This window comes from Mustela erminea, chromosome 9, assembly GCF_009829155.1.
Source record: "Mustela erminea isolate mMusErm1 chromosome 9, mMusErm1.Pri, whole genome shotgun sequence".
NCBI lineage: Eukaryota > Metazoa > Chordata > Mammalia > Carnivora > Mustelidae > Mustela > Mustela erminea.
Window position 1 is genome coordinate 57,434,168 of NC_045622.1, and position 14,785 is coordinate 57,448,952.

At 40.2% G+C, this 14,785-nt stretch overlaps 1 protein-coding gene across 4 annotated transcripts in view; it reads right to left on the minus strand.

The window, feature by feature from the left end:
• RNF121 (ring finger protein 121) overlaps positions 1–14,785 on the minus strand; it is a 91,133-nt gene that overhangs the window by 13,419 nt on the left and 62,929 nt on the right. For all 4 annotated transcript variants that reach the window (XM_032359547.1, XM_032359545.1, XM_032359546.1 and 1 more), the window contains 3 exons: positions 6,952–7,106; positions 3,928–4,035; positions 1,180–1,300 (listed from right to left, as the gene is read on the minus strand). In XM_032359547.1, coding sequence (XP_032215438.1) covers positions 1,180–1,300; positions 3,928–4,035; positions 6,952–7,106 — 384 coding nt within the window. The remainder of the gene's footprint in view (positions 1–1,179; positions 1,301–3,927; positions 4,036–6,951; positions 7,107–14,785) is intronic.

The following is a 14,785-nucleotide window of genomic DNA, read 5'->3' on the forward strand; positions in this document are numbered from 1 at the left end:
CTTTCATAAGCAGCGAAACAACAAACACACATTTCTATTTTGAAAAAAAGAAATAGGAATATTGACTGGCTGTTACTTTACCCACATTTTGAGCCTGAAGAATCTCTCCCTGGTCTCCACCTTATAGCATTTTCTATCTCAGTGAAAGTATACCAGCCAAGGAGTGGCTCGAGTTACACACTGTCAGCTTTGATACGTACCTTTCTTCTATCTTCAGAACCAATCTCTATTCAAGTCCTACCCAAGTCCTACCAAAATACTTCTCAAATAGCTTGCCGCTCTCCCTTCACACCATCTCTCCCCTAACCCAAGCTACTTTCATCTTGCCTAGACTACTACAACTGCCTCTTAGTCTTCACGGGTCACTCTAAGCTGTGGACCCCTAATCTGTTCTCAACCCAGAAGCCAGAATGATCTTTTTAAAGTGCAAATCTGAAGATGTCATTTTCTTTCTTAGCCTCCCAGGATTTTTAGCATAAAACGCACAATCTTTCACTTGGCTTTCAAGGTTTTTTCTAGTCCAGCCTCTTACTTCTCCAGACATTTCCATCCTTCCAACTGCAGTAGCTTAATTCCTCCAAATGTCACCCTTTCTCTCATTACAGGACTCTTATCTACACATGCACTTTGCTCTATCTGCCACCCACATCACTTCCCACTTCATCTAGTTAATTCTGACATATCTCAACAGTCACCTCTTTAGGGAAGCCATCTCTGGGCCCCAGATGAGGTCAAATGCCCTCACTGCATTTGTTCACAGCACTGTGGAGCTTTCCTTCATAGTTTTTATAAATGTTATAATTTTATATTTATTTGTGTGTTTTGTTACTTTCATACCCATCCCTGTCACTAGGGCATAAACTCCATCTGTGCAAGAACCATGTAAACCTCTGTAATTCCAGCACAAACCTAGTGTCCAGGCACATCAGAGGCATTAAATATCTATTGAATGTTAATTTCCTGAATGATAAAGTGGTTCTTTCCTAGAATGGCCCTAAAGTTAAAAATTCCAGGGTTTATGGGATCTGGTTTTCCAAATTTTAAGGAAGAAAGCTCCATTCATACTACTGTTAAGCTGAAGGATTTTTTGATGGCTTATCTCTTCCATCAAACCAGTGATGCTATACTGACCTCTGTGGAGGTGGCAGTAGACAGTATTAAAAGCCCAGGTGAACTTACCCCTATGGTAGATGCCATGTAGTCTGCACACATCTCTGCGAAATCTCGCTCAAGAACTCCATAGTAGAGGCCATAGAAGAGGAGAGAAATGCCAAAGTCCATGGCATCTTCTGGTTTGATCCTGTAAGGAAAGCAGCATGGCCTATAAGGCCTGCCCTAAGACACAACTGGTTTGGATTACTCTGGGACACACAAGGAGGCACCTAAAGTTGGAAGACTTAACAGCTAAAGCAAGCGTTGGCAAAATAAGACCAAATCTTATGTCTGTTTTATTTTTTTTAATTTTTAATTTTTTATAAACATATATTTTTATCCCCAGGGGTACAGGTCTGTGAATCGCCAGGTTTACACACTTCACAGCACTCACCAAAGCACATACCCTCCCCAATGTCCATAACCCCACCCCCCCTTCTTCCAACCCCCCTCCCCCCAGCAACCCTCAGTTTGTTTTGTGAGATTAGGAGTCACTTATGGTTTGTCTCCCTCCCAATCCCATCTTGTTTCATTGATTCTTCTCCTACCCACTTAAGCCCCCATGTTGCATCACCACTTCCTCATATCAGGGAGATCATATGATAGTTGTCTTTCTCTGCTTGACTTATTTCGCTAAGCATGATACGCTCTAGTTCCATCCATGTTGTCGCAAATGTTATGCCTGTTTTTTATATGGCCTCTTGGCACCGTCTGAACAGGCTAGCACTGTGAACTACAAAGACCAAGCCAAGGTATTGCCTACACCCCTCTTTCCCACTTTGTCCCCAGTGCCTGCCTCCTCCAACTGCCCAACATGCCTTGCAGCTATCTAGGGCCCACTCTGGTTGGCACCTGCGTGTTGGAGACTCCACTGTTGGCAATCACTGGACACCACCAACCAGTGGAATTTCATTCTGGAAGACGACAACTCAAGTTGCCTCACCTCCAGCCAGCTGCCCAGGTTGAAATGGCTGGGTAAGGGCACACCAAGATCTGGGTTGTCAATGGAACAGAAAGTAAAAATGATCCCAGTGGTCACACACCCACTTGTCAGGGCCCTCCTGAGAATGTCTCATCTGATGGCAAGTAGGCACAAAGTATGCCTCCCACCTGAGAGAGCCCATCCATCAAACAAGGTGGGGCAAGGGAAGAGTTTCCTCTCTTGTTATACAATGTATTATCCTAGACTTCACCTTTTGTCCACAAAGTCTAAAATATTTGGCCCTTCACAGAAAAAGTTTGCCAGCCACAGCTTTAGAAATAAAAGATAAAATCAGTCATTTAGCAAATATATACATACCAGTTACCATAACATTTTAAGCTATATCTATACATTTTCTGTATCATGTCATCAAAGTTAAACTTTGGTCCGGGGCACCTGGGTGGCTCAGCTGGTTAAGTAGCCAGCTCTTGATTTCAGCTCCAGTCATGATCTCAGGGTCCTGGGATGGAGCCCTACATTAGGCTCCATGCTCAGCGCATAGCATGCTTAAGGAGTCTTCCTCTCTCTCCCTCTCCTTCTGCCTCTACCCCAGCCCCCCTGCTTATGGTCTCTCTCTCAATAAATAAATAGATTTTTAAAAATGGCCTGGGTGACTCAGTCGGTTAATCGTCTGCCTTTGGCTCAGGTCATGATCTTGCAGTCCTGGGATCAAGCCCCACATCGGGCTCCCTGATCAGCGGGGAGTCTGCTTCTCCCTTCTCTCTCTGCCCCCCAACTCATGCTCACACTCTCTCTCAAATAAATAAATAAAATCTTTAAAAAAAAACCTGGGGGTCCAAGGTCTACTTACTAAGAAGGACAAAGATCTTGCCTGTACATCAGGAGGCTTGTTTTAATAATTCTAAGGACCAATAAATTGCAACCTTCCATCTTTGAATGTTTATTATAGAAAACAACTTTTGTCAAAAATTTGTACCAGGAACTGTACGTGTTTCCTTAAAGTTGTAAGTTTCATTTATCTTAAAAAGTTGAGTGTATTCATCAATCTTGTAATATTTAACCCACTAGACATCATGATCTTATATCAATTAACCTGATTAGGAGCATAAAAATGGTCAATAATTCTCAATTCTGTTTTCCTCCTTGTATAGCTTATGCAAGTAAAAATGAACTGTAATTACAGAATAATCATCTTTAATACAATGCAGAATCTTGAACTCACAACTCTGAGATCAAGAGGTCGGACACTTAACTGACTGAGCCACTCATGCACCCTACAATGCAGAATCTTGATTTTTATTTTTTTAAGCACAACAGATTAGGAAGCTACCTGGGAAATATCTTGGTTTTCTTTGATGGGACTTGTTAGACTCTATACTGATAAATTCCTATAAACATTTGTGGAGCCTGTATATGGTTTCAGCCTGTACTACTCCTGGAAGAAAGAATTCCATGGGTATCCTCTCACTGTATAAAGTAAGGACTTACTCCTTTCAGTTTCAAAGAGACTCCTGCCTCTGATAGGATGATAGAGTTATAGGTAACTGGCTATAATCATTATTATGCTTACTTCTGTGACACTTTTCCATTAAGATATAGGTTCTTGGAAAACATAACCAATGATTTAGGACTCTATATATCCAGACATTCCTTTCTCTTTGCCAGCATAAATCCTGGAGGGCCCACTTTCCCATTCCCCAAAGCCCAAGTCTCCTATCCTGGGTGCCATGGCCCCCTTGTTAATATTCGCAACTTGGGTCCAGAAAGAAAGATACATCTAACCAGGCCCTCCTCCCCAAACACAAACAAAAACAAAAGCAAAGAGTACTTACTTGAATAATAAATTGAGACCAAAGAGGGTAAACATGACAGCCATGTAGCCAACAATGCCAGTGGCATAGCTGATTTTATAGATCAACAGGAACCACTTATAAACCAACCTGGAGAAAGGAGAAAAAATTAGCATAGCTGACATGGAAACTTGCCTAGAGGCCTCTGGATTACCACAATCTCTTATTCTTATATCAATGGGGACATTACGTTATTTGCTTAGGACTTACTAAGCAACTTTAGCTACTATTACAGACTTAGTCACTCCATTAATTGCAGAAATACCCCTGCACACCAGGAGGAGCTAGTGCTTTCTATTTTCCTGGTCTCAGATCGAGGGAAGAAAAGAGAGCCTTAAAAGTTTTTAGCTTCAAACAAACAAAAAAGCAGAGCTGACATTAGATAGCTATGCCCTCTCAAATTCAGATAGTGGATAAGAAACTGAAACTAGTAACTCTATCTATGTTCAGATGGGAACAGGTCGGGAAGGCCAGTTGTTCTTGTCAGGAAAGAGAATTCAAGGGAAGATGAAAAAGAGAATCAGCTATGGGCTCCCCCTCCCCTTAAAAAAAATACTCATTTAAGTAATCATTATATCCAATGTGGGGCTTTGAACTCCACCAACCCGAGATCAAGAGTTGCATGCTCTTCTGACTGAGCCAACCAGGCCACCCAAGCTTTTCGTACTGGGAATGGTTAACCTGAATACTTCTATGCTCCTATTCTACAGGACAATTATGAAATGGTATCTAATGAATTTGCTTCTGAAATTATTTTCTTTCTGGAGAAGAAGGGATAAGAAAGGAGGCACTCCGAGAATACCTTTGAATGGATGTGTGTGATGGTGGTGGGGTCATAAAATGTTCTCAAACGAAGAGCAATGCTCTCTATAAGTCAGTGAAAGTAGTGTGAAATCAAGAACAATACTCTATCTGGGATGACAGCAAATGAGGAATTCACCTGAAAAAAACACCTCAAGCCTGTCTGGCTCCGAGACCAAGTTACTACCAAGCTTGATGGACCACAGAGAGGAAGCTTAGGTCCCTACCTAAGCAAGTGGTCAGAAGTTCTCAGGCAAGGGAAAGGCCCAAACATTTTGCAATGCCTGCTCTCAGAACACAAAACTCCATTACCCAGGGTTTTGCACTCATCAGACAGGAGTGGGGCAGTGGAAAGGATGTAGAATTTTTGGCAGAATCTGGATTAAGTGAGTTTTATTAGCTGGGTAATCCCAGGTAAAATCAAATCACTACTCTAAGACAAGTTTATCTTACTTGTAAAAGGAGGAAACCATGATACCTTCCTCAATGGACTGTACAGAGCCCATTTCCTGGTATATATAATACATGCTCAATAAATGCTACATGAATAAGCATGGATGTTTATGAAAGTGCTTTGAAATTATAAAGCACTACAAATGTTAGTTATTATCATCAAAAACCTCCCATGTCATAGACACAATTTCAGTCATTTTACCTATAAGCTAATATTGGTTGTTAACTTTTTTTTCTTTTTAAAGATTTTATATATTTGTTTGACAGAGAGAGACACAGTGAGAGAGGGAACACAAGCAGGGGGAGTGGGAGAGGGAGAAGCAGACCTCCCATGGAGCAGGGAGCCCGATGTGGGGCTGGATCGCAGGACTCCGGGATCATGACTCGAGCCAAAGGCAGATGCTTAACGACTGAGCCACCTAGGCGCCCGGGTTGTTACCGACTCTTAAAGTATATTTTTACACTTTTTCTTCATAGTACCCTTTATGAGGGAGCAATTATTATCACATTTCTAGGGGTAAAAAGTTCAAGGCTCAGAAAAGTGAAGCCATACAGATCAGGTAATTAACTAGCACGGCTAGAGTTTCCAATAATCCACAAGCATCTGACTCCAGAGGCTCTATCTTCTATCATGGCCCTTAATGTAAACTACTTCTAAATCATGGAGGAACTTCTCAATCACTGACTTCACCTTGAAGATAAATTTTACCATGTACAAGGAAACTCTGAAGGCCAAAGCAGAACCTTACAGTGAAGCAGAACATAAAATGCATGGGAAAAAGAGCAACTTGCAACTTGGAAGCCTTGGCTCTGGCAGTTACAACTTTGAGGCTGGCTACTTCCTCTGCTAGGCTCTCCTGGACCTGTACACACGTCTCTCACAGCACTTACCAACTGCACTGAAACAGCTGCTTTCTTGTCCATCTCCTCCATTAAACCGAGCATTCCTTGAGGGCAGGGACCATGTCTTATCCAGCTCTGTATCCCCAGCGCTCAGCACAGGGCCTGACACATAGCAGGTGCTTGTTGAATGAATGAATGAATGAGAAAATCTCTTTCTTTCTGTCAAGTACAGATCTTAAATGACCTCACAAGCTGGTTGGGAGGATCAAACTAGAAATGCATTTGGACAAAATACAAAGAATAATACAGGCAGGGGCTGTTCTATGACCAAAGAAGCATTGTCTGTTGAAAAATTGCAAATTTGCTGAGATTCATTCATTCAACAAAAATTCAAAGAGTAGGCTACTATGTGCCAGGCCTTGTGGTAGGGCCTGGATATACAGGGACAAACAAAATACATGTGGTTCCTGATCTCACAGTTACAGTTTAGTGGGGGAGACAGACAGTCAAAATTTTATGTTATGTTCTATGATGGAAAACTATAGGGCCTATGAAAGACTCTAACAGAAAATCTTATTTAGAGATCAGAGAAGGGTTCATAAAAGGAAATAACATGTAAAATGAGACCACAATGATCCTCAGAATTTGCTTACTTATTTTGGTTGCTTTTAATATAAACAGACCTTGATATAAACTCTAAGGTAAGCTATAGAGAAATATTTTGGGGTTTTTAATCTATGAAGGGGGGGGCAGTTCTCCCAATCAGCTTGTTTTGGGGGGGGGTCCATGCTAAATAATCTTAGCAAACAGAAATTATAACTTTTTTCAGCCTAAACCCACCCCAAACCCATGCACTCCAACCCATTCGCTTCAGGAAACCTAGCTCTTCCCCACTACCTGAACTCTCACCTTGGTGTTGTCTGTACTAGTGGTTTCCGGGTGGCACGGAAGGTGACAAAAGCTGTGACAGCAGAGAACAAGATCCAGATCACTAGGAACCTCCACCAGTGCAGCTTCACTGTGAAATAGAGGGGAACAACCCACATCTGAAAGAGGGTCACCATCTGAAACACAAACACAAGCACTTCAGCGCTAGCCAGCTCCCTCTGTGCTCCGTCCGCAAGTTCACAGGGTCTGTCGTGTGTTCCATTTTTTAGCCTGATCCTCTCTCCCAGATTTCCAATGTTGGACAGAGGCACCACCTAGTGATGATCTAACTTAGAAACTTAGGACCATGCCTGACACCTCCCTTTCATCCCTCACCTATCTGTTGTATATATTCTTTCCTTTCCATGTGAGCCCTTGCTATCCCTTGCCTGGCTCACTACAATAATCTCTTTGTTAAATCTCCCTGCAGTCATCATCCCCCTCTCCAATCTATCCTTCCCAAGAGCACTGAGATGACCTCTCTAACATACAGTTTTGAATGTGTCATTCCCCTGCTTACAACCTTCTAATAGTCCCCTGCATACAGGATAACACCCAATACCCTTCAACAGGCATCAAATGCCCCACAATGTGCCCCAAACTATTATTTCAAGGTTGACCTTCTACTACTCCCTTGCCATTAGTTAAGTTGTACCCCTCAGGCTAAAACATCCTTTCCACCTGCCTTTCTGCCTGATAATATCACATCCAAGACACATGAAACCTTCGGTCTTCTTTCCAGGTAGGAGGAGTCATAACTTTCCAATGATCCAAAAGCACTTTCTTTTCTACCATCGTTGCTTATCTAGAGCATGGTTCAAATTAGTTCTCTGAATGTAAGCTCCTTGAGAGCAGTGACCAGGCCATATTCACAGATCTTCAATAAACTTAGATACTTGAGAAGAAAGCAGAACTAGAACCCAAAAGGGAGGCACATTTCTGCTGTAAAGAAGTCTCAGAACTCAGACTTCAGCTGAAGAGTTCCAAATATATAAAATGGTTCTAAGTCAGAAGTTTGGACTGATCACCAGTCCTTCCCTCCCTGATGCCTCTTAACTCCCTCCACCAACCACCTTGCTTTCCCTAGATGTCACTGTGCTCAGATGAGTAGCAGGTGTTAAAAAAAATTACTAATACTTAATGGGAGGCTTTCTTCCTGTTGTCATCAAAGGAAATGAAAGAACATTTAAAAAGGGCTGGGGATGGGGATGAGCTACAGAGAGGAAAATGGTAGCTAGTTTCCTAAAGTTCCATAGTGGAGAAAACTTGAGAAAGTATTTACTTGTTTCTAGACCAGTGCTACCTAATCAAAATATAATGGGATTCACATAAGTAATTTTAAGTTTCCTAGTAGCAACATTTAAAAAAGTAAAAAGAAACGCTGGTATAAATTATTTTTAAGGATTTTATTTATTTATTTGAGAGAGAGCAAGCAAACGGGGAGGAGCAGAGGGAGAGGGAGAAGCAGACTCCATGCTGAGCACAGAGACCGATGTGGGGCTCAGGCTCATGACCCCGAGATCATGACCTGAGCCAAAATCAAGAGTCAGATGCTCAACTGACTGAGCCACCCAGGTGGCCCCAGATGGTATTAATTTAAATAACATATTTTATTTTATCCAATATATCCAAAATATTATCATTCCAACATTTACTTAATATTAAAATTTATGAAATATCTTACTTTTTTTTGTACTGAGGCTTTGAAATCTGATGCGTATCTTATATTTATGGCATACCTCAAGAGAGACCAGTCACATTTCAAGTGCTCAACTGCCATATGGTAATGGTGGTTCCCATACTGGATTAGTGCAGCTTAGAGCATCTTTTTAGCATTTAGTTCTCTCCTACAGCTTCTAACAGACTGCTCTGTGGCAAGAAAAGGCCTTAGTGTTTTAGTGTTATTTTACTAAATAACAAATAATTTACTAAATAATAAATAACACTGAGAGGAGAATGGTGAACAGATCCCACTTTGCTTTAAAGCTTACAGATTTGTGTGCTCAATGGTGCTGGCTAATGGTCAGTGAACATTGTGTCTCAGTACCTGTTCTACTGTTCAGGAACCCCCCAGGCGACTTTCCAAATGAAATATCCTAAAATATCCCAATATGAAAAGTGCAGGAGCACTGGGATGTACTAACAAATGGCTAACCAAATAACACTCCAGGTAACATGACTGGAGATAATGGGAGGAGACCAGGAAAGGACATCATAACAAACCACATATTATTTAAGCAAGAGGATAAGGGCTCAGTTGGTTAAGTGTCCAACTCTGGATTTCAGCTCAGGTCATGATCTTGGGGCTGTATGATCAAGGCCCATATTGGGCTCTGTGCTCAGCAGGGGAGTCTGCCTGGGATACTTTCTCTCTCTCTCTCCCCCTCCCCCTATGTACTCTCTCGATAAATAAATTTTTTTAAAAACTTAAAAAAAAATACTTTAAATTAGGGAATAAGAGACAACCAGAATCATGATATTCAGAGGCAGTAAATAAATGGTGGTAAGATGTGGAAAGAAGAGCTGCAGGGTCTTTAGCCTTCACATGGTTAGCTTACAAAACAGCAGGCCCAGAGACTATAGAGGAACTAAATTACAGAGTCTGATTATATTTGTCTTCTCTGAGGGAACGAAAAAAAAAAAAAAAAAAGGGAATTCCTGGTCTCCTTCTAGCTTTTCCAAAAACTTGGCTGTTGCCTCCCCCAAAAAAAAAAACCAAAACAAAACCCAAAATAAAACAGTACAACAACAAAAACCCCAGCCTATCCCCTACTAGCCTTTTCCCCACTCCAATCAATGGCATGTTCTTTTTTTTTGGAAAATTCCAAATAAAAAGTTTAATTTCAGAAACTGTATTCACCATTTATAAATACACTAAAACATAGTCAATGCAAATCCAGATTAATAATAGGTCCTTTTTTAACAAAACAACTTTTCTAAAAGGTCACAGGCAAATGAGTGATTTGTTTCATCCGGAGTATTTAATTGGTTTGAAATAAGAAAATGAACCCTTTTTTCTAGATGTTGAAGCAAAAATTCTGAAGACAGATCATCGTTCAAAGAATGACAACTGACGCTTCATTCTGCTGTCCTTGGGATTCTGAAACACGCCAGCGATGGCTGAATCTTCCCTATTATATAAAAAAATCTAGACGCCTAAGGCTACTCTTACAACTGCAATGGAACTACCTCCTCCCTGTTAATGAGCCGTCTCTTCTAGAAACAATTTTATACATAATTTGATCAAATTGGGGTCAGTGCACAAATTTCAAAAGATAGCTCCCTGGTGTTGAGACAGCAGGTCCGAGGGTCGGGCGCCCTTGGCAGGACTGCTGCGTGCAGGCCCCTGGCGCGTGGGCTCGACAGCAGGTGTCCAGGGCTCAGGGCCGAGGTCGACCATGTAAAACCTGAATGCAGCAGAAGCACAGACCGGGACGCTCTCTCTACCAAGTCACTACAGAACTGGCACGGTGGGACGCGTCTGAGTTTAATTTCCTCTTCTGACGCCGTGCCTCCGTGGCAGCGAACACTATGTTCCAGAATGTTCTAAGAAGGAATCTAGTAAAGATAATTTATCTCTGCATGAGCTGTAGCTCTGCCTACTTTGGGTGCAGGGAGAGGCAAAAGACCTGGATTCTATTCTGGGTTGAATAAAGGCATAATCAGGAGTAGGCACCAGTGTAAAAGGAATGAAAAAATCTTCCCTTGCTTTTTAACTCTGAGGCCTAAAACTTTAAGGCTATAAAGCTACTCAACTCACATCATGAAAGAAAGAGAAAGACAAAGAAGGAAAGAAAAGGAATCGGGCTCTCTGCTCAGCAGGGGGCCTGCTTCCCTTCCTCTCTCTTGTGATCTCTTCCCTTCCTCTCTCCTACTGTGATCTCTCTCTGTCAAATAAATAAATAAAATCTTAAAAAAAAAAAAAAAAAGGAAAGAAAAGGAAAAAGGAAGGAAGGTAAAGAGGGAGGAATTTAGGGATAGGGTTATATCCTTTCAAACCAGATAGCCAATTAGAAGCCCAAAAGACCTAGATTCTAGTTCTGTGTGCTTCCAACTCACTGGGTCACTCTAAAGAGGTCTTTCCTCCTTGAGGGAAAGGTTTGACTTGATTTTTCAAACCCCTTCAAGTTCTAACATGCTAAGGTTCTATTAAGCAGCCTTGTAACTGGGAGAGCGAAGGCAGTGCTCATTCACTTGTACACTGAATATTTATTTTGCATTTAATGGAAAGAATGCAGAAATAAACATGATCCCTGGTCCCTGTCCTCAAGGAGCTAACAGTCCAGGGGTGCCTGGGTGGCTTAGTCGTTAAGCATCTGCTTTCAATTCAGGTCATGATCTCAGGGTCCTGGGATCAGAGCAGGAAGCCTGCTTCTCCCTCTCCCACTTCCCCTGTTTGTGTTCCCTCTCTCACTCTCTCTCTGTCAAATAAATGAATAAAATCTGGAAAAAAAAAAAAAAGAGCTAACAGTCCAACAGCAGGAGAAAAATAGAAATCAAATCTAAACCTTTAATTTTTTTAATAAAGATTTTATTTATTTATTTGACACAGAGAGAGAGATAGATCACAAGTAGGCAGAAAAGCAGGCAGAAAGAGGTAGGGGTTGGGGAAGCAGAGAGCCTGATGTGGGGCTTGATCCCAGGACCCTGAGACCATGACCTGAGCTGAAGGCAGAGGCTTAATCCACTGAGCCACCCAGGTGCCCCCAAACCTTTAATTTAATGATTCTATTAATCTTTAGATTTAAATTTTTTTTTAATTTGTTTGTTTGTTTTTGTTTGTTTGTTTTAGGTAGGCTCCAGGCCCAGCACAGAGCCCAGTATGGGGCTTGACTTCGTGATGCTAAGATCAAGACCTGAGATGAGATCAAGAGTAGATGCTTGGGACACCTGAGTGGCTCAGTGGGTTAAGCCGCTGCCTTCAGCTCAGGTCATGATCCTAGGCCCCTGGGATCGAGTCCCACATCAGGCTCCTTGCTCAGTGGGGAGCCTGCTTCTCTCTCTGCCTCTGCCTGCCACTCTGCCTGCTTGTGCTTGCTCTCTTTCTCTGACAAATAAATAAATAAAATCTTTTAAAAAAAAAAAAAAAAAAAAAGAGTAGATGCTTAACCAACTGAGCCACCCAGGCACCCCTAAAGATTTTAAGTAATTTCTACACCCAATGTGGGGCTCAAACCCACAAACCAATGGAGCCAGCCAGGCACCCCTCTTTAGATGTTTTTTAGAAGTTTAAATAGAAATCATTAAAGAATGAATAAACCAAGTAGAATGATATAGTAAAATGGACATTTTAGAATTAATGAGATCTAGGTATGAATCCCAATATAACTATTTACTGTATTAGCTTAGGGAAGTCATTTAACCATGATAAGCCTGAATTTTCCCAACTGTAAAAAAGGATTAACAGTATCTACTCTCAAAAGATTGTATAGATTAAGTGAATTTATGCATGGAAAGCTCTCAGAACAATGCCTAACAATGTAAGCATTTAATATAATGTAATAAATATAATGCAAATAGTCAATATAATAGCTCTTTAATATTAAAAAAAGCAGAATACATAATTCACAGTAAGCATTCAGTAAATGAGAGCTCTTATTAGGTCCTCACATGATCAAAACTGCATAAAGTCAAATGTAATAACGGAGCAAAGACTGCAAAAAGGCAAACAAAATAATCAAAATATTGAAACTGGTGGGGTTATAATGAGATAGAGATAAAGAAAAATACAAAAGATCAATGAAACCAAAAGTTGATTGCTTAAAAAGATTAAAAAAACAATAAACCTTTAGCCAGACACAAGAGAAAAAGAAGACACAAAATTAGAAACAAAAAAAGAAGTTAACAAACAATACCATAGAAATACAAAGAACTGTAAGAAATTACTACAAAAAATTATATACCAAAAAATTGACAACCTAGAAGAATTAGATAAATTCCTAGAAACATATAATCTTTCAAAACTGAATCTGGCAGAAACAGAAAATCTGAGCAGATTACTAGTAATGAAATTGAATCAGTAATCAAAAACCTCCCAACAAACGAAAGTCCAGGACCAAATGGCTTCACAGTGGAGTCCTACCATTTAAAGAAGAGTTAATACCTATTCTCCTCAAACTATTTGAAAAAGAAGAAAAAAAAGAAAAGAGAAAAGAAAACGAAGGAAAGGAAGGAAAGCTTCCAAATACATTCTATGAGGTCAGCCTTACTGTGATACAAAATCAGACAAAGACACTACAAGAAAACAAACAAAACCCCAAACAAACAAACAAAATACCTACAGGCCAATATCCCGCATACATATAAATGCAAAAACCCTCAACAAAATATTAGCAAACCACATTCAACAAACATTAAAAGGATAATGCATCATGAGCTGGTGGGACTTATTTTAGGGATGCAAGGATGATTCAATATTCAGAAATCATATTCCACATTAACAAAATGAAGGATAAAAATCATACAATTATCACAATAGATGCAGAAACAGCATTTGACAAAATAATATCCATTCATGACACAAACTCAGCAAAGCAGAGGTAGAGAAAATATACCTCAACATAATAAAGGCTTCACGAGAAAAACCCACAGTCAACATCATACTCGACGGAGAAAAACCAAAAGTTTTTCCTCTATGATCAGGAACAAGACAAGAATGTCCACTCTTGCCACTTTTATTCAATAAAGTACTGGAAGTCCTAGCCACAACAATTAGGCAAGAAAAAGAAACAGAAGGCATCCAAATTGGTAAGGAAGAAGTTAAACTTTTATTGTTTGCAGATGACATACCAGTATACATAGAAAACCCTAAAGATTTCACCAAAAAGTTTTCAGATTTCAGATATAAGATATCACCTATATTAGAAATAATATATGCGTTCATTAAAGTTTCAGGATACAAAACTAATTTATAGGACTCTCTTGCACTTCTTATACACTAAAAATGAAGTAGCAGAAAAAGAAAAGAAGAAAAAATTCCATTTGCAACAGTACCAAAAAGAGTAAGATACCCAGGAATAAACTTAACTGAGGAGGTAAAAGACCAATACTCTGTAAACTGTAAGAGACTGATGAAAGAAACTACAGATGACACAAATGGAGAGATATTTCATGCTCATGGATTAGAAGAATTAATATTATTAAAATGCCCATACCACCCAAAGCAATCTATAGATTCAATGTAATCCCTACCAAAACACCAACAGCATTTCTCGCAAAACTACTAAATTTGTATGGAACTGCCAAGACCCCAAAGAGTCAAAGCAATCTTGAGAAAGAAAAGCAAAGCTGGAGGCTTCATAATGCCAGGTTTCAAGATACACTACAAAGCTATACTTATCAAAACAGTATGGTACTGGCACAAAAACAGACACATAAATTATTCCAATTTTAGTATACGAGCTGCCAAAATAAGCACAGTAGACACATAAATCAACAGAACATAAAAAAGAGTTCAAAAATAAACTCATGTTTATATGGGCAATTAATCTAAAACAAAGGAGGCAAGAATATACAAAGACAGTATCTTCAATAATTGGCACTGGGAACACTGGACAGCTACATGCACAAGAATGAAACTGGACCACTTAAACTACAAACAAAAATTAAAATAAAATGGGGTGCCTAGAACCAACTTCTTGAGCCTGGGTGGCTCAGTGGGTTAAAGCCTCTGCCTTCGGCTCAGGTCATGATCCCAGGGTCATGGGATGGAGCTCCACATCCAGCTCTCTGCTCAGTGGGGAGCCTGCTTCCTCCTCTCTCTCTGCCTACTTGTGATCTCTGTCTGACAAATAAATAAATAAAATCTTAAAAAAAA